The 18,827-nt window shown below is 38.0% G+C and overlaps 1 protein-coding gene across 1 annotated transcript; it reads right to left on the reverse strand.

Moving 5' to 3' along the window:
• Nucleotides 1–2,705: 2,705 nt before the first annotated feature.
• MCUR1 (mitochondrial calcium uniporter regulator 1) lies at nucleotides 2,706–18,129 on the reverse strand. Its single transcript, XM_068674765.1, has 9 exons — nucleotides 17,927–18,129; nucleotides 17,541–17,654; nucleotides 16,136–16,239; nucleotides 13,625–13,726; nucleotides 12,086–12,127; nucleotides 9,831–9,902; nucleotides 6,683–6,736; nucleotides 5,456–5,570; nucleotides 2,706–4,198 (listed from the first exon to the last, which is right to left on the reverse strand). Exons 1-9 carry the CDS (start codon nucleotides 18,024–18,026, stop codon nucleotides 4,143–4,145), a joined length of 759 nt encoding a protein of 252 aa, XP_068530866.1. The 5' UTR covers nucleotides 18,027–18,129; the 3' UTR covers nucleotides 2,706–4,142.
• Nucleotides 18,130–18,827: the final 698 nt, after the last annotated feature.

Raw genomic sequence — 18,827 nt, forward strand, 5'->3', positions numbered from 1 at the left:
CGGGGCACCCAGTGAACTTTTGAGAGCTTGATAGGGTGCATAAAGGAACAGCACAGGGAGGCAGGGCATTTGAAATGTTACAACACATTAACACTCATAACTACAGCCACAAACATTGGCCCAGGACTGCTATTTGCATCAATACTTTATTACTCATTTCCAGTTTTTGATAAGTTAGGTATCCTCCCAAGAAAACTGCTATCTTTTCTTGGAATGGAGAGAATTCAAAGGAACGCTACGCAAACACTGCTGTCTTCCCTCTGTGATCTCTATCTAGTTACAAAACTGCACATTAAGGATTACGGGAGTGTTCTGACCTAGAATTTAAGTCTAAAAGAAAGCATCAACACTATTGCTTTAGAACATGTGCTAACAGGGTTAAAAGAAAATAATTAAAAAAAAAAAGTCATGTTTGAAGCCAAAGGAAGCTTCCTAACAAAAGACACAGCAGGTTCTCCATCTCCAGTAGTGTATACATTTGCTTCTGATTAAAGTGAACCCCCATATTCCAGGCACAGTTGATCGCAAATTAACTCTTATTTATGGGCTAAACAAATTAATTACTCAATCAGTGAGCTTTATTCTTAGACAAACAATAACAAAAAAAAGACAGACCAAAACTAAAGGCCCCATCGATTTGAAGAGAAAGCTAGAGGAATAGTAATTTAAAGGAAAGTGCTGCCAAACTAATCAGTAAATAAATAACTTCTGCATATAGCTTTTCCCAATGCACAAAAACTTTTTTTTTTTTTAATTTTACAGTGTACTTATTCTTTGAAAAGAGGCTTTGTGTGGCAGTTTTGTAAAATAGTGAAGTATATTCCACAGCTTTGATTATTTTCAAAATCATAATGAAGATAATCCACTTGATTCCTGGAAACCTCAGTGGAAGATGCAAAAGCAAGTTTTGCTCACGCCTTGCAAATAGCAGTTTAAAGGAACGAGTTACAGGAATTGAGCTAACTGCAGAAAACAAAACACACCAAAAGCAAGGAAACAGTTTTCATGTGCCAGGTCTACAGATGGCAGCAAGGGTATGAAGAAAAAAGAAAAGCCATTTTTCACTGAAGTAGTACGTGTAAGTCAAAAAGCACAGGAAGCAGGTAAAAGTATGCTTTCTTCAAAGTCAGTAGGAGCTGTAAAAAAGTGCAAGGAGGCAGGATTTCACGTTTATGAAGGGTTCAGTTAAATGGATATTCACTACCAGAATAAGGCTTATAAAAGAAGTATTGGAATTAGTATGCAAAACACTCGTGTGTAGAAAAAAAAAAAAAAAAAACAACACAAAGCAGACTTCATACCTACATTAAAAATAAGTCTTTATTTGTCAGCTCATGTTTTTAAGAATAACTCTTCGATATTCTGGGAAATGAATGATGCAATCAGCACCTCCAGTAGAGAAAGGGCTAAGCAGCATGTGATTTAACAGCAATAACTGTCAGTAACAGTTTAGTGAAAGTAAACACTTCAGTTAATACCAGTAAATTGGAGATGGCTCCCTCACAGATTGTTACTGAAAACAAGAGGTAAAGCAAGACAGGCAAGCAGTTAAATTCCCTATATTCTCACTAACATATTACAAATAAATACAGTTTTGTAAGACCTCTGGATCTCTTTGCTCTACAAAACACAAGGAACATTTAGGAGCAACTTCAGGTTTTTAAACAGTACTTTTCACATTTTTTTGTAAATCTTTGAAAAATCAAAATCTGAAACCAGAGAACCAAAAAGTATTTCTGTACCATCTAATTGCTTCTGATACTAAACACTATAAAGCATGATGCAGAAAAAGTATTACAGGAAAAAAATTGGGAAGAGTACCAACTCAGGTCTCCTAGTTATTAATTCAGTGATCATTTGACACTCACTGTTGCTTTCCAAGAGATATTTAGGTTTTTGTTGTTAGTGGTGTTTTTTTGTTTGTTTGGGTTTTGTTTAAGTTCAAATACTTCTTTGAAAGGAAATCCATCCATGTATTTCGAAGTGTAAATTCTACCTCTTAGGAACTCCAATAAATGTGATTCATGTGTTAGAACAATTGCTAAATTATCTTTAAAATCAGAGGAAGAAATCAGATTTTCCATCTATATGTATAACAGTAGCAAACTTTTACATCATTTAGCCTTTGTAGGCTAGGAAATAACAATTATTTTCTAATTGTGTTTTTGTTTTTTTCCTGAAAAACATATTAAAGTCATTGCTTGTTTGAAACACACCAGAAAGTGCTATTATTCTGACTTTGCTAATTAAGAATTACTTAAGCGACTATTTATCAGATGCTCAGGCATACAGGTAAAGATGTAAAGATTTCACAGACACTGTTCTGTGAAGATAGGAATCAAGATATTCCTAAAATTAAGTTATAGATTATCTATTTGAGAACGCGTCAAGTCCTATACAAAAAAAAATATATATTGTTCTGTTTTTTGTTTGCTTTTTTTTTTTTTTAAATAAAAAAGTAAAAATCTGGAATGTAGATTAATTCAATTTAGAGAGGCTGTTAGGTTAGCACAAGGAAAACTATTATTGTGAAATAACCATCTATACTGACTTTTCTTTCCTTTTCAGTGTTGTAGTGGCTGTTGACTTTGCTAATTCTTAGCTTTAAAAGTCTCACTAACAGTGAATTACCTTTAAAAAAATATCAAAAGATTGCAAATTCATTTAAGAAGTTTCATTAATAATGAAAACTCAGCATAACTCTATAAAATATCCAAAATTCTTTATTTCAGGCCAGGATAGTATTGTTACAGGCATCCATCTCTTCCTCCTCACTTAGATACAATCCAAGTTGGCACTCCCAACCACCAAGGAAGTTAAAGGGTTACTTAAATGGTTACTATAGTCCAGGCACAAAGTAGCCAAACAGCTTTACTTTCAAAAAGCAAAGCCATGATTGTGCTCTAACAGCATTTGTTACTAGTGCATATGTTGTTCTCCTCTCCTAAGAGGCAAGATAAGGAAATTTCACTTAATGGAAGGAGCACAGATGACAGCCCTGTTAATAAACCTGTTGTTTCATCAGTAGAGGAATGATGTACGTATCTAGATACACTGGACACTTCCCTTCATAGCTTTCAGTTGCATTTACTAGTACACATGGGCTTGCGCAGAATGAGATTAAATATCCTTTTAGTCTTCATTACTGCTTTCATTGTTATAATCACTACCAAAGTTCCACATTTGAAGAACCACGATTTTTTTTTCCTGAAATAAAACAAGAAGAGCAAACAAACAAAAACCAGAGTATTGCAGTTCCCTCATGTATGACAGTGCTTCATAACTACCAGCTAAAAATCTTTTCCCTATCTAGAAACATTTTCCATAAAGGAAGCAGCAATAGAGACAGTTTGTATCATTTAACCATAAAAATAACAGTGGTGTATTTTACTGCATTTCAAACCTCCAGTTACAGCGGTTAACAGTTAGCGTATGGAATGAGTATCAGATTTTTGATATGTACCAAAGGCAAGTTAGTAAAAACAAGTAAACAAACAAACCACTCTACAAATATATTACAAACAAAACTAGCAGCAAATACTGCTATCGTGAATGATTGACTGAATGGTCATCTGAAAAACAAGCTGATGACTCTATTATTATAAAAATAGCAAGACAAATATTCGATCATAACATCTGTATGAACAAGTAAGAAGTAAGCGTGATTCCGTGAACACAAATCTTATTTACACAGGAGTGTCTCCGAGCCACAAAATGTAGTTTCAGTTTTATGTTAATAATCATAATTCCAGTCCAATACATGCAGTTGACTCCGGTAAGCATGTCTAAATAGGCAACAAAATGTAACTCTTACAGATTCTTTTCTACAGCATGCAGCCCTATACGACTGGTATGAATGCCCGTCTTTATGTGGCACTTCAACAGCAAGGTGTACCGCAGCTGAGAGTGAAGGGAAACAGCAGAAGTGCTTACACCATGCTTTGATCAGAGGTAACTTTCAAAATATGCACAACATATGTACAATTTGATCCTAGGCACGTCTTTGGTTACATTCTCAATACAGTCTGCTTCACAGAAAAATACATAAAACATTCAAGACTTGGTTGAAGTCCAGGCAAAGATAAAATTTCTTTGTTTTTCAGAAAACAAGACAGTAGAAGTCCCTTTAAATTGATACTTTATTATATCCATAAGCGATAAAATCCCAGTGCTACTGTAAGGCATGTAAATACTGAACCTGAAAGAAAATAAAAGCAGAAAAGAAAACAGAGACAATGAATCATTAGCTCTTAGAACACTTCTACAGAAAACTAAGTATACAATGGGCTACAATATTAAAAGTGTAATCACTACTCCTTCCCCATGTCAGAAAATAAGGTTTTTGATTTACAGAATTTCAAGGCAGAAGGGCAGAAAAATGACGAAGGAAAAAAAAAAAAGGATGCAGGAAAAATGGCCTGGAAGACTCAAAAGATTGGAAAAACACCTTAGTTGCTTACCTTTCAAAAACAAAACAAAAAAAAAAAACCATCAATTTGGCAAGTTACAGTTGTGAAATGAAGAACTGAATAACAGGGTTATTAAATCACAGTCAAGTATTCACACAAATAAATGCAAACTACTTTAATGAGGCTTATCGATTTGTATTTTTAAATTTCTATTGAATTAAATCAACTTTTGGTTTCTAGATATACACATGATTTTTGCCATTGTCTGCAAACAGTAGCACTTGAAGTAAGTTTGTGTTTTATGTATTTAGTTTTACTTCCATGGGGAATTCAACACTTTTTTGAATAGAGATAGTGGGGAAAAGAACTTCCTCTCATTTTAATAAATTGCCTTTTATTTTCCAGTAATGGTTCACTGTAAAAGGATATCCCTGATGTAGAGTACTATGAATAGACATGATTGTCCTTACGATAAAACCTATTGTGAAAGAATAATCAAAAAGTCTAAATCAGAAGAATAACTTCTACTGTTAACTTGTTCATTTAATAGCACTGCATACGCAGCTGAAAAATGTCAAAATATTGAATTTACCTCGAGCAATAATGTATTTTTTCTAACATACATGCCTGAAAAATGAGCACTTAAGGAATGTGATAATGAACAGTCAAAAAGCCAGAATTGTTCCATTTTGTAGACAGAGCTCCAACAAAAGCCCTAGAAACACATGCAGCAGGCTGCTTTTATAAATTAAGTCAGGCATACATGAACTTTTTGACCCTTATTGACAGCCAGTCTTTTAGATTTCTCACACACATTATTATTACAGTATAAAGAAGGGTATAAAGTATAAAGAATTACAGCCCATGCAAAATGAAGCTGCAAATCACAGAAAACTTTCTCTAAGTAAAGTACACAAATAACCTTGCTGATATCAACTGTGACTACTTCAAGTATTTTATTTGAATTAGGGCCTTCATGAACACAGTCAATTGAAAGTTTGCAAAAATGCTGTTAGGCTTAATAGTTTCAACATCAGATTCCTTACCTGCCAAGTACTTAATGTTATCAAGTTTGTGTGATTCAAGCATTGTTTTTAGATCTGCAACTTCTGTGTCTATTTTTCTGTCTGTTTGGGTCAGAGCTCGATCTTGTTGTGCGTGCTGGAAAACAAAGCAACAAACATAAACAATTTGAACAGTTTGAGTTAATTTAGAAATGTAACCCATTCTTTTAAGTCGCATTTCTGACCTCTCCTTAAATGTACGTTAATGAAATAATTTGCATTCAAAGCAAACAAGTTCCTTCCTGGCTTATTATATCTATGAAATTGAAAAATTTGGTGAACTTGGTAAACTTACATGACTACTTGCTTCCTAACATGTAATCTAAAAAGGGGCAGAACTGGATGCCTTCTTCACTCAATCTAGCAGCATAATCATTAACTTTAATCTGTCACTTGGCCCACAGATGTTCAAGTCACTGCTCAATTATAATAGCTATTGAGATGTCTAAGAGCCTCTTGTGACAGAAACATACTGGAGCATGAAAATTTATGGATCATTAGAAATACTAAGAATTGGTCTTCTGATGTATAAAGCGTGCCTTCATCTTCCAATGAATTCTGCCGCTAAAACAGTGATAGACAGACTTCAGGATCTGATTATGACAGAAGACCAAACTTCTGTGAAAGAAATGGGATGGAGTTATTACTCAGAAAAGACTGAAAGACAAGACTTGTAAACTCAGATCAACAGCTGCCGTGGTGCTGATATTTTCAAATCAGCACTACTGAAACATTTTCAATCAGTTAATGATTTGTTAATGATTTACTGCTAGACTTCTTCCGATGGCTAATTCCCTACAGTACAGAAATAAAACAAAATGAAGACGAAGAGCTTAGTAAAAGCCTCCCCCTAAAATGAAGCCAAATCAATCTAGCCACACTGAACATGGAAAAAATCATTGATTTCAGAAGAACTAACGTAAAGTTCTGTCTAGAGAAAATACTACATGCATGAAGTTTCAAAACAAACTGACCACTGAACAGTTTATATAGACACAGAGGAAACCTAATAATATATATGAAAGCCTTTTTATTCTGTAGACACTTCAGTCAGCTGTACTAATATGGAAGCGCACGGGGAAATAATAAATCTCAATGACATTTTGTACATGAAATTGTCTAAGCACACGAGCAACTTCACAAAGAACACCTGGTCTATAATATGAGCATAAAAAGCTTTTTTTATACGATTAGCTACCAAGTCCTTACCAACTCCACTATTTCTGTCCTCATTTCAAGTAGTTTTCTTTCATTGAGTGAATACTGCAAAGGGGAAAAAAGAAAAAAAAATAAATGTGATATTGTCCTTAAACCTTTTCCCCACATTTAAATAAGTATTTCTTTGTTTCCAAGTTCTGTTAAAAAAAAAAAAAAAAAAAAAGGATCTGAAAAAGAATGTTGTCTGATAACATTTGAGAAAGCGTATTGTAGGATGACTGCTATCATCCTACAAAGCAGAATTCAGACAGGTTTTCAGCCACTCTTCTGAACTGCAAAGTGCAACAAGTCCAAGACAATCATCATCTGCAACAATGATATACATTAATAATGGTAGAATGTAATGGTTCCTGTCCACTACTGGAGCAATTCAATTATTCATAGGACAGCTGCTAAACCAGTCTACAGTGCAGAGTATTAAGGTCATCGGGCTCCCATCTCAGAATGCTCAGTTACACAGCAATAACCTCATCTGTTGACATTCCCACGTGGAAAGTCACTTTATTTTTCCTCCAGTCTTGAAGCTTATTCCACCTTAATATTAAACTCAGATTAATCTATGTAAATGCCTCAGCATTGAAAAAACCTCTCCTTAAATATCTACAGCAATATTTGGACTTCTGACTGATCTAAAGATCAAGAAATAGCACAAGGCTACAAATGTGGAAAAGAAGAGACAAATAATAGCATTTCTACAATTCATGAAACATTTTTTTGCTAAATTCTACAAATTGAACACAAGGAAAAAACCTGAAATTTATATTTATGTAAAATGTCTAAAAGTGGTAAGATGGCAAAACTTATAAAAGAATAATTTAAAATCAGGTTTGAAATAAAATTTCATGTAAGAACAATGCCTCATTAATAAACTGGTCATCACTATCAAAAATAGTAGTATATTTAAAATAAACAGTGTAATGGATTGAAATAATTTCTGTTTAAATAGATGTTGTTGGCCAAATAGACTTCTTTTTTAGAACAATTTATACTCTGCAAACTTCTTTCTTGATGTCCATATTCATTCAAATTTGCCTTGGGGCTAGAGCTCCCTAGGTCAAACACAGGGATTTCAAATTGCACTTTAAGAAAGTGAAATACACCCTTTTCCTATGAAGAATCAACACAAATCTGTAATAACACAAATACAGCAAGAGGAAAGGCAAGGTTAACCCCACCCTGAAATTAAACAGGGAGATTTCCCCTTAAGTCCACATGTTTTTCCACAATGCAGAGAAAATACAGTTCTGTCAGATGCATCTTGATATTTTTAAACAGCCAGCGTAGAGGCACTGCGATGCATGAACAATATGAATATAAATAGAAATCTGTACTGTACTTCAAGTTTCTAAATTGCATCTATATCATCGCAGATATAAATCGGGGCACAAGCAGATGTGCATTAAGCAACAAAGAATTCACTAGGAAATGTAAAGTGGAACTAACTTATTCAGATAAAGCATTTGGAGTTCAAAACATTAAAAATGGCTGACATCAGTGTTGACAAATTAAGATATTCTCCTTCAGCATTTAGTCCAAGCAGAACTGAAACATAAGAACTTTTTACTTAAAGTACATAAAGTTAAATCAATTTAGACTTAGGACATTTCTCTTCTGAATAATAGTTCTGTAAGAATGAATAGTAAGCTTCAATAACCTGAGTCTTATTCTCACAAAGACAGACATTCAGTCTTAAGTCATGTTAGCATCCAAGTAAATATAGTGATGGTCTACTACAGAAAATACTGGATTATGTTCTTCTCCCCAGCTCAGCATATATGCTGCAACCTGCCCCATATCTGTCTGCATTTTCCTTTTCTGTTCATGCATGACAAAGCTGGCAATTAAAGTAGGGGAGTGCTGGGAGTAAAAGAGTAGTTTTGAAAGAAACTATGAAACTGTAGTTGCATGACAGACTAAGTTAATCAACTTTCTTAAAAGAAAATTCACAGCTGCAAGGCTTGTTTTTTCTGGGAGGCAGTTGAAGTCATGCAGTGTTATAATCAACAAAGTCCAGATTTCAGGGTTCTACATAAATATACAAGGAAATGGTAGTACCTAATTCATCACCTGTGAAATGTGTTTAAATAGGTTTTTTGAAGCCCAAAGTATTTCAAAGCTTTGGATCCACACAGTTCATACGTTTTGTATGAAGTTGTTAAAAAACAAACAAACAAACACACAACCACCAGCATAAAGTATTAATCTTTAAAAATGGACCTTATCTGCTCGAATTGTATTTTATTCAAGCATATACCAGGGGATAACAGGCTGTTAGTCATTCTACTCAATCACTGACTCAACTGTTACCTGAACTAATCACTGTGAATAACTTCAGGGGGCACACACAGAAGTTAGATGACTTCTACTTTAACAGTTCTTATTGCCTAGACTGCAGATGAATATTACTTCACTATGCACTTGTGATAATAGGACTGAATAAGAAATAAAATTTGCAGTAAAGTGCCACTGAAAAATCTTTCAATTTTGATTATGCAATTTGAGATCCTAAAAGCTATTCAAGAGATCTACGGGAATAGATTTCTATTTAGAGTGCTACATATAGTGCAAAAACTTATCTTCTAGTTTTTCCTCTAGGTTACTCTAATTAAAGAGGATGTAAATTCAGCTCTACCAGATATTTCAAAGTTTAAAAGAACCCAAATCTTTAAAACAACCCTAATCAGTATCAGTTACAATAAAAATCAATCCCAACTATTTTCACAATAGGTAATGCCTGATAAACTAGCCACACTAAATTCTCTAGCTATAGGGAAATAATACATCTTCAGTGATGACAAGTGTAATGAAACGTGGATGCTTAATTCAGTGTGAAAATAGAGCTATACTAACAACGTGAAAAATCTCCATGTGGCTAGTCAGCATATTCAAATAGAAAAAAATATTGTATTTAAATGTAGTACAGTGATACTGATATTAAATCAGTATCAAGAGATAGACACACAAAAGCCAAACAATACTACTATGCCTTGTACTATAGAAGCTTAAGGATGAGTAATGTGGATTAACAGTATCTTGAAAACAAACAACACTACAGATTAATATCAAAATTGCATTTTTACCCAAATTAGGAGACTATTCAATGTTTGGATTCTTCTAGAAGAATGCAAATAAAACTTACCAATTCTTTTACTCTGCTCTTTTCTAGGTTTAGGTTCAACTTGTTATCTGCACGCACTTTAGTAATTTCATCCTAATGGGGAAAAAATGATGAAGTAGTGAGCATGAATTTCTATTTATTCATGAGCAAAATAAGTTAGGAAAATATATTGTGCTTTCTTTAATTAGAGAGCAGATTGATTCCCAAGACACGTAGTGTGCATCTTCTTCCAAAGTACAAATGTTCCAACGTTCCCCCATGGAAATACTCATGTTCTGTAGTATGAATTCATTCTCACTGGAATGAGTCAAAAACTAAACTGCTTTTACACCAGAACACTGAAAACAGCAGCTGATTGAGAGCACATCCTTCTGCAAGTGCTGCTAGGAATGTGTCATATCCCATGACTCACTGATTTCAGAAATCCATGCCTAAGCACACTTGTAAGATGGGCTTCTGTGAAGGAATCTTGATGCTCAAGATAATGTTATAAAGCAGTTTCCAACTTTGCAATTTTGAAGAAAATCTGTTTCTAAAGACTATATCTAGGGCTTTCAGAAAAAAAAAAAAAAGCTACAGGTTTAGAATTCAGAAAATGTTTATTGTATTATAAACTTCTGACTTTTTAAACTACCATTAAATTATATACTTCACGGATAGCTCTAAGTGATTCCTATTTCTCGCAGTGACAGCTGCCATTTTAATGCAACCTCCCAGCAGGAATTCCAGCCAGCTGACAGTTTGTCATGAGGCAAACTGCTGATCTAACGAATGTGTGGGAGAAGCAAGAGTTTGATGATGCTCTGGGATATTCTACAGTTTAAAAACAAGCAAGCATCTCTCAAGTAGACCAATGTCAGCTAGTCAAGACTTCATTAAATCAGGATGAACAATAATCACACTCAGTTCCTATGCTAGAATGTTTGAACTTTAACTGTGTTGTAATTAGATGTCATTACAGCACGTGTTACAATTCAATGAAATTGAGAAGTCTGAAATATTTTTTTCCTTCATTTTTTACAACATTGTGTCATTCTGTCTTTCAGATGAAAAAATATGAGCAAATGTAATTACTGCACAGGCAAATCATTTTATATTTCCAGATAAAAGTTAAATTTAAGATACCTTGCTTTAAAAAAGATGACTCGGATCCTTCATATTCTACCATTGAATATACTAACACAGTTTATTTTTTTTTACTTATGCATTAAGCATTTCACAGCATTATATAAAACACGTGAGACTAGCCTTGAGAAATGTATTCTCCTTTTGGAGTTAACATAGCAAAGAAGAATTGAAGATAATAGGGAAGAAATGACAAGGAGGGCACTACACTGATCTTGATCACATTGTCAGCTAACTTGACAAGACAATGTTTTGACAGTTTCACTGGCAAATCCTATGGTAGGAAAGGTGCTCCATCCTCCCAGGTAAGAAGGCTATCACAGGAAGAAACAACATTTCTGAAGTAAGAGGACCATATTCCCTATGAACAGTTAAGAGTTACCTGGTTTCCAATCTTAATGCTTCTTGCAACAATTTTTTCTTTCTTTGTAAAAGCTGCGTATGACTACACACTCATCTAAATTTTGAGACTTAAGCTAAGGCTTTGAGACAATCTTGATTTTGATGTTAGAAAGCTATTTGAAATGTTACTCAGGAGAGGAAAAAAAAAACAAAAACAGCACTGATCTTTAAACCTAGTAAGAATAAGAACCTGTAGATAATTCCTAGATAAGTTTCCTCCAAAGAGTCTGCTTTCTTGCTAAGGTTATTTGTTCCCAAACAAATGGGACCAAACATAATGGCACCAAAGTTAGTGGCTTAAAGAAGCCATTTGAAAACTATTTTAAGTTCTGAACAGCTAACAGAAAAATCTTCAGGAAAAGAGAAATACTGTAACCCATTACTAAGTGCTGTAATTTTGAAAGTGTGTTGCATTTTGAATATGAAAACCAGCCCTAAATACAGTGCATCATTCAGCCTTAATCATGACGTGGCAGCTACCTACTTTCTGAGTCTGAGTTAAGGAAAAAGTATTCAGATAATGTTTTTCTTCACCACTTAGTGATGAATTGTTTACAGTTGTCACCATTCATTAAATATGCAAGAAATTGACCTTGCTGCAACCCGCACTGTACCATCAATTGCTGTTTCAGTGTCCTATATCACAACAATCAAGCACAAGCTTTAGAATAAGATGCTAAGAGAAATAATTACTTTTAAAGCAAACCAGACGGATGTTAATTCTTAATTACATTGGTAGAGCATCTTACCATGACTTGCTTCTTTATCTGCTGGAGTTCAAGTTTTATTTTCTGGGAAAACAAAAAAATTTACACTTTTATTATTGCATACAAACCACCTCAATCTAGAAATACTAATGAATGCGCACCATAAGTAGGAAAAACTACAATGCATCATGTGAAAAGGAAGGCAGAATGAACATGGTTTTATTATCCATATCCTCAGTACACGTGTAGATATATCCACACATAAACAGATGTTTACACAATCACTCATTACTACAGATTTCCAACCAGCAGCACAAGACAGAAGCTAACAGTGCTCCACAGCAGTAAAGGTGGCCAAATGCATACGAGGTTTTAGTAAAGAGTAAACACAGCCAAAGGCAAATGATTATTCCCCCATATCTAGCATTTTTGAGTCTGCATCAAGCTGTGTCCAACTTTAGACTCTCCCTGGTACAAGACAGATGTTGACATGCTGGAGCAAGATGAGCTGAGAGCCACCAAGATGATGGGAGGCTGGAGCATACAATGTAGGTGTGGACAGCAGGGAGAAGCAGAGGGGTTTGCTCAGCCTCAAGAAGAGGCAGCCTCATGGCAATCATACTGCAGCCATCAACTCCCCCACGGTCTCTACAAGTCCCTTCCAACCCAGATTATTCTATCACTTTCTCTCTTGCAAAAGACATGTGAAATAGGAATAGTAGTAGTTGTAGTGGATTATCTGTTTTGTTTCCTTCAATTGTGCATGAACTAGCAACCTGCAAGGATCTACAAGGATCCTTTTTGCCTGTCTTGTTCTGTGTGTATTCAGTTAGCTATGAGTTGATGAAATAACACGTGACCCGACTCTCCTCTTGCCGTATGTTCTCACTATTACCTTCTTTTTTGGCTAAATGAAAAGATCATGTAACATGAGATCATGTTACAGAGTTGAAAAAAATAATAATCACAGAATCCCAGAAACGTTGAACTGGGATTGGACCTCCGAAGATCATCCTGTCCAACCCCTTGCTCGAAGCAGGGACAACTAGAGCAGGCTGCTCAAGGCCATGTCCAGCTGGGTTTTGATTATCTCCAGGATAGGGACTTCACAGCCTCCCCAAGTATCCTATTCCAGCATTCAACCAACCTTACAGTAAAAAAGGTTTTTCTTACGTTCAAATAGAATTTCTTGCATTTCAATCTGGGCCAGTTATCTATTTTTCTATCACTGGACACCAGTGGAAAAATCTCCATCTTTACTATACCTTCCTTTCAAATATTTGTACACACTGATGAGATCCTACTCTTTTTCTAAGCCAAGCATTCCCAGCTCTTGCAGCTATTTCCCCACAATGCTGTGTTGCCATCTGGAGGGACATCAACAGTCCAGTGGGTCAGCCACTCCTCCCAGCCTTGTAGCACCTGCAAACTTGCCAAGGTTGCACTCTGCCCCTTCATGAGGTCATCAATGAAGGTGTTTAACCATACTAGCACTCAAGTAGACCTCCTGGGTACAAAACTCTTCTTTGCATCATTAGAAAAAATAAGCAAGTGCTAAAATTCCAAAATACTGATTTTTACCTCATTTTCTGAACGGAGTGCTGAAAATTCACTTTTCTCCAAAATAATCATGTCCTTTTTCACTGCACCAATGTGGGACATTACTTGCTGAAGAGCGATCTCCTTTAAAAGAAGAAAGAAAAGACTCAGAACATACAACCACAATGCTTTTTCTCAGATGTGCATACAAATACAACGGGGTATTCTGGTACTCTAAAATTTGTAACCCTGCAACTTTAGAAATTATCTCAGTTTCAAAAGACAAGATAAATTAAGCGAGAGTGACAAAATAAGTGAGTTATGCTCAAATGTTAGTAACGTTTGAAAAAAAAAAAAAATCAGCGGTACTAACATGGGTCAAAATAGTTCAATTAATAGCATAGAAAATAGTTTCTTCCAAGTATTCAAATTCTTAAGCTAGGAAGGGCATTAGGGACAGAGATGCCCATGTGCTAAATGAGGAAAGCTGACTTTCAGGCCAAGACTCCCCAGTGCAACCATGCTCTTTCGTAATTGCCCTTTGTTCCACCTCCCCCTGCATGAAGGCTCACCCTGCTTCCCGACTCAGCTAAGCAAAATCATGCACTATATTCACACTTTTAAATGCTCTTCTCAGTCTTTTATACCAGACTGACAGAAGAAAAACAAGCATCTTCCACATCTTTAGAAGATGGATAGGTCTCTCTGTAGACATTTTTCTAGATCCTACACTATCCACTTGCAAACAGAGACTCCTTTTTCTTCTCTGAATATCCACCTCTGAAAAGTAGGCCCTTGCTTTTGATTCTGGACTAACACCCTTACAAATCTGACAGTGCACTCTAACTTCACTTTTGTCAGGTAATGCTATTTTAATTTATGGCATGGTATTTCTAAGTGGCATCTGGAGACGCCTCACTAGCCTACCTGACTACAGCACTGGAAAAAAACAATGGGTCAGTATGCTGGATTTACCAGAAAAAGAGTACTGCCATAGATGCCTTCTCTCTTATTCCGTGAAGTGCCCATCTTGCATTCATTCTCTCCACTCTTGACTGAACCCAATAAAATAGAGAACAGCTTCTTCCATATCCTCTCTCTTCCTCATCTAAATACATACACACACATTTATTGTGAAGGCTTTAATCTGTTTAGTGTAATGCTTCAGCTTTTACATATCCAGCTTTGGGCTAATGGCAACAGCTACATCTGCAGTTTTTCAAACCCTCTTCCAATTCTTCATTCCCTTGTGGCATAAGCCCTTATGCATTCAGACTGTAACAAACTACAGGTTTGTCATGATACTCAGGACTCAGGGCAACACACATACTTCCTGAGCATGCCATACAAACTTGTACATGGAGGTAAAGACGCAACGATTGCTTATCATAAAACACAACCAACCATGGGGGAAAGGTTCCCTTTAACATTGTATTCTCTGATCTGCTGTGGAACAAATACAGTACAGGAAGAAGTGCTTTCATATCTGCTTTGCCTGGAATCTAAGAGCTAGAAAAGAGGGGCTGAAGCCTCGCTAGATGGAAGATGGTGCAAAATCTACTCTTTACAGAGACGGTCCAGTGCAGAGGTTATTATACCACAAAGACAGCAGCTGCAGTTTTCTCTTGTTTAAGATGATGACCCAGTCACTACAAAATGAGTTAAGAGTCTATGTTTGGAAAGTGACTTGAGGCTCTGAATCCCAGCCTCACAGAGCAGCCTAAGAGGTGGTATTTTAGCTATGCTGCTTGTCAGCATGGTCGGCTTGACTAGCTTACACGTCAGGGAATTCCTCACAGGTAAAACCACCATTCTCTCAATGTTAACAACACAGTTCAGGTCTGTGCAATTTTCTGGTAGCCAGGAAGGATCTCTGTAGATACTCAGCATTATTGTTCTATATCCATGCAAGTCTTCTTCACTTCCACCAAGATGTATACATGCTGGGTGGGTTTAGAAGATACCACAAACAATGTATACAAAGGAAACTGTCAGCTTTCTATAGCAGCATCTAAAATAGACTGTTCCTATATGTTACCAGTATATAAAATTATACCAACCACACACTAAAAGACATCATAAAGAAACAACTGAATTCTAATACAATATGAATATTATGACAGAAAGATAAATCAAGAAAGACCACATAACTGCATGGTAAATGATAGACGAAATCTTTATGTTGTTGCTACAGATCTAGACAAGAATATACGTAGTAGCCGTAACTATTCAAATCCACGCATTGAGTACCTCCTATGTCTATGTAAAATCCTTCTCAGCAATTCTATTTCAGGTTACAGTAAGACTGAAAACAAAAAACTATCTGCGGATCGTGCACCAACTCACAGTTCCTGAGTTTCGAGGTCCACCACAACACTGGTAAGTATTTGTGAAATTCAAGACAAAACTCAATACTCAATAGGGACATTTGTTCCTCACTTTTAAACTTTTAAAATCCAGCGTCTAACAGTGAATAATCCTAGCAACATGTATTTCATTAGCAGATGTGCCAGATTTCAGTTGACTTTAACCCCACAACTTCTTTGAGCTGACCTGCTGTACTTTGGTCACCATGTCCTTGTAGATCATATCCAGGTTGGTGTTCATGATTTTCACTAATGCAGATACGATCACCTCTGACTGCTGGGTAGTGAACCCTGAGCAAGACAAAACGTAGCAAGAGTCATATACCAACATCTGGACAGCTTATGAAAATACCACCTTCTAATACTCATAATGAGGTTAAAAAAAAAAAATCAGCCATAAAAGATAAAGAGTATATTTCTCTCCATGTAATGCTAGCAAAAAAACACAACCAGGCAGTACACCCAATCTCCTCCACCCCAGAATGACACCTGTGACATTGTATAGCTACTTCTGTAGTACAGCACCATTACAATACCAGCAAGAGAAGTGCTGAAAGTTTTTCTAAAAGTATTATGCAGTGTCATCTCTCACGTGGTTATTTCTACCAACAAGAATCCTGACCTTCAAAAGCCAATACCTACTTTTAGTATACCCTACGTATACCACTGACGATATGCAAATCCCAGCAATCCAATGATTTTAGTCTTATCAGCCTCTGAGTCACCATGAAAAAGCCCTTTAAACTGAGTATGCTGTGAACCATTGTAAAACATAGTCCCTAGAAATACTCTCCACTTTCCTACTTTCAAAATGTAGGAGAAAGTGTCATGAACGAAATTTAATAATTATGGAGAGGGTGATTGTTTCAAGTATGTAGCCGGTTAGTGTCAGAAAGCAGCAATGAGGTCTGAAAGCAAGTTCCTTTCAATAGCTGAGCTGATTTAATCATTTGCCATTGCCAGAAGGAGACACCCCTCCTCACTCTATTCTTTCCCCTCCTCGTGCCACTTTATATGAGTCTTGGTGCTCACACAACTGCTCTGTGAGCTCATTAAACTAATGTCTCAGAATACTAATCAAGCAAAGAGCTGTATAATTTCCTGAGAACGAGGTTGGCACACGTAAAGAGATGCAATCACACGTTTGGGGGAAAGGGAGTGGGACCTCTCCTGAAAAGCGAGCTGTGCTGACCTTCCCCACCTCAGTAACATCACACTGAAATGAAGATAATCTACTGCATTACGTCATAGCATAAGAAGAGCTGTATTTTATGTTGGTCTACACTCCAAAGCTGCATTTTTTTGGGGCAGCCCGTCTCCAGTCCTATTACAGGACATTGTTGTGCATTGCTGTGGTTTAGCAGGGCAGGCAGCTAGACACCACAGGGCTGCTGGGTGTACCAGGAGAGACAACTGGGGCGTTATCACCGTGCTTCAAGGCTCTGTTCCCTGAAGATGCAGGCACCCAGAAGGCACAGAAGACAACGCGTAAACCCAAACCTCTAACACCACAGGTCGAGGGGAGGCAATTCGCCAGGCAGTTCTGCATAAAGCCCTTATGGACGATAAGCTGCGTGTTCGGGGCACGTTACCATTCTCTTCCAAGAGGCACACCAGCGCATGAGTGTCGAAGAAGAGCCTCCTGCTGCCCAGCAGGGAGGCGCTGCCCTTGCCCTGCGAGGACCCTGGCGCTGAGGTGCTGACACCTGGGGGGGGGGGGGAAGACAAAACAACGAAAAAAACCACATTTTTATGAGGAAACGGCCAACCGAGGGACACCCACCCGACTGGGGAGCTCCCTACGAGCATCCTCACGACGCCATGTGTTAAGCAACGCACGCCTTTTGGCTATCGCGACAGACTGCGACACGCTTTGCCGCCAAACCCGAGACGCGCCCCCCCCTCCCGTCCCCTCACCACCCTCCTCTGCCCTTCTCCCCCCGCCCCCCTCCCCGAGCGAGGGGCGCGCGGCGCTCACGTGACGCGGCGGCGGCGGCACGGTGCGGGAGGGCGCCTCGAGGCCGCAGCACCAGCAGCGCCCGCCTCCCGCCGCTCACGGCCGCCGGGGCCCGGGCCATGGCTCCCGGTGCCGACCGGAGGGAGGAGGGGAAGCCGCCGCTACCGGAAAGCCATGGCTGGGCTCCCTGCCCCGCCGCCTACCCTTCCGCCACGGCCCGCCGCCCGCTTCCGCATCCGGGGGTTGGCTTTGTGGTTGGCGGCGAGGTGGTGGAGAGGAAAGCGGAGCAGGCGGGCGGCTCCGGCGGGAGTTTTGGGGTGGTGGGGACGGACAGAGACAGACAGACAGACAGACATCACTTATTGTGTGCATGTTCTGCTTTTAAAGGAAATGTACTTGATATTTACAGAGAGCTAAGATGAGAGGAAGTGTGCTCCGAGCACCGTCCCTCCCCAAGGAGCACTTCCCTCACAGGGAGCTTACTTTCCAGCACCTTTGCTTCCTCATCCCCAAATCAGTGATTGCAATAAATCGATACACGGATCAAATCGTTGGTGTGTGTCTTTGTGAGGACAGCTGAACCCCTGCAGCACACAGCAGAAACTTGCCTAATGGGCATTGCCTCTGCGTGGATGCTGCGTGCCCGGGGCCTGGCGTTAGCATGGCAGTAATTCCTGGCATGTATGAGTGCAAGCGGTTGTCTTGGTCTTGTCTAGATGACCTCCTAGTTGTCTAGATGACCTCCTTCAGCCCGCCCATCCAGGGTCAAGTCCATGCTGGTGCCCATCTTCATCTCTAAGGGGAGCAAAGTCATAGCCGCTGCCTACGGAGGTCTCCCAGAGCAGGCAACCTTTTCTCTTCATGTCAGCAATCAACTTGGGGACGATTTTCCCCATTTTGACCTCCTCAGTGTTGTCCCATG

The sequence above is a fragment of the Anas acuta genome, chromosome 2 (assembly GCF_963932015.1).
Source record: "Anas acuta chromosome 2, bAnaAcu1.1, whole genome shotgun sequence".
Taxonomy (NCBI): domain Eukaryota; kingdom Metazoa; phylum Chordata; class Aves; order Anseriformes; family Anatidae; genus Anas; species Anas acuta.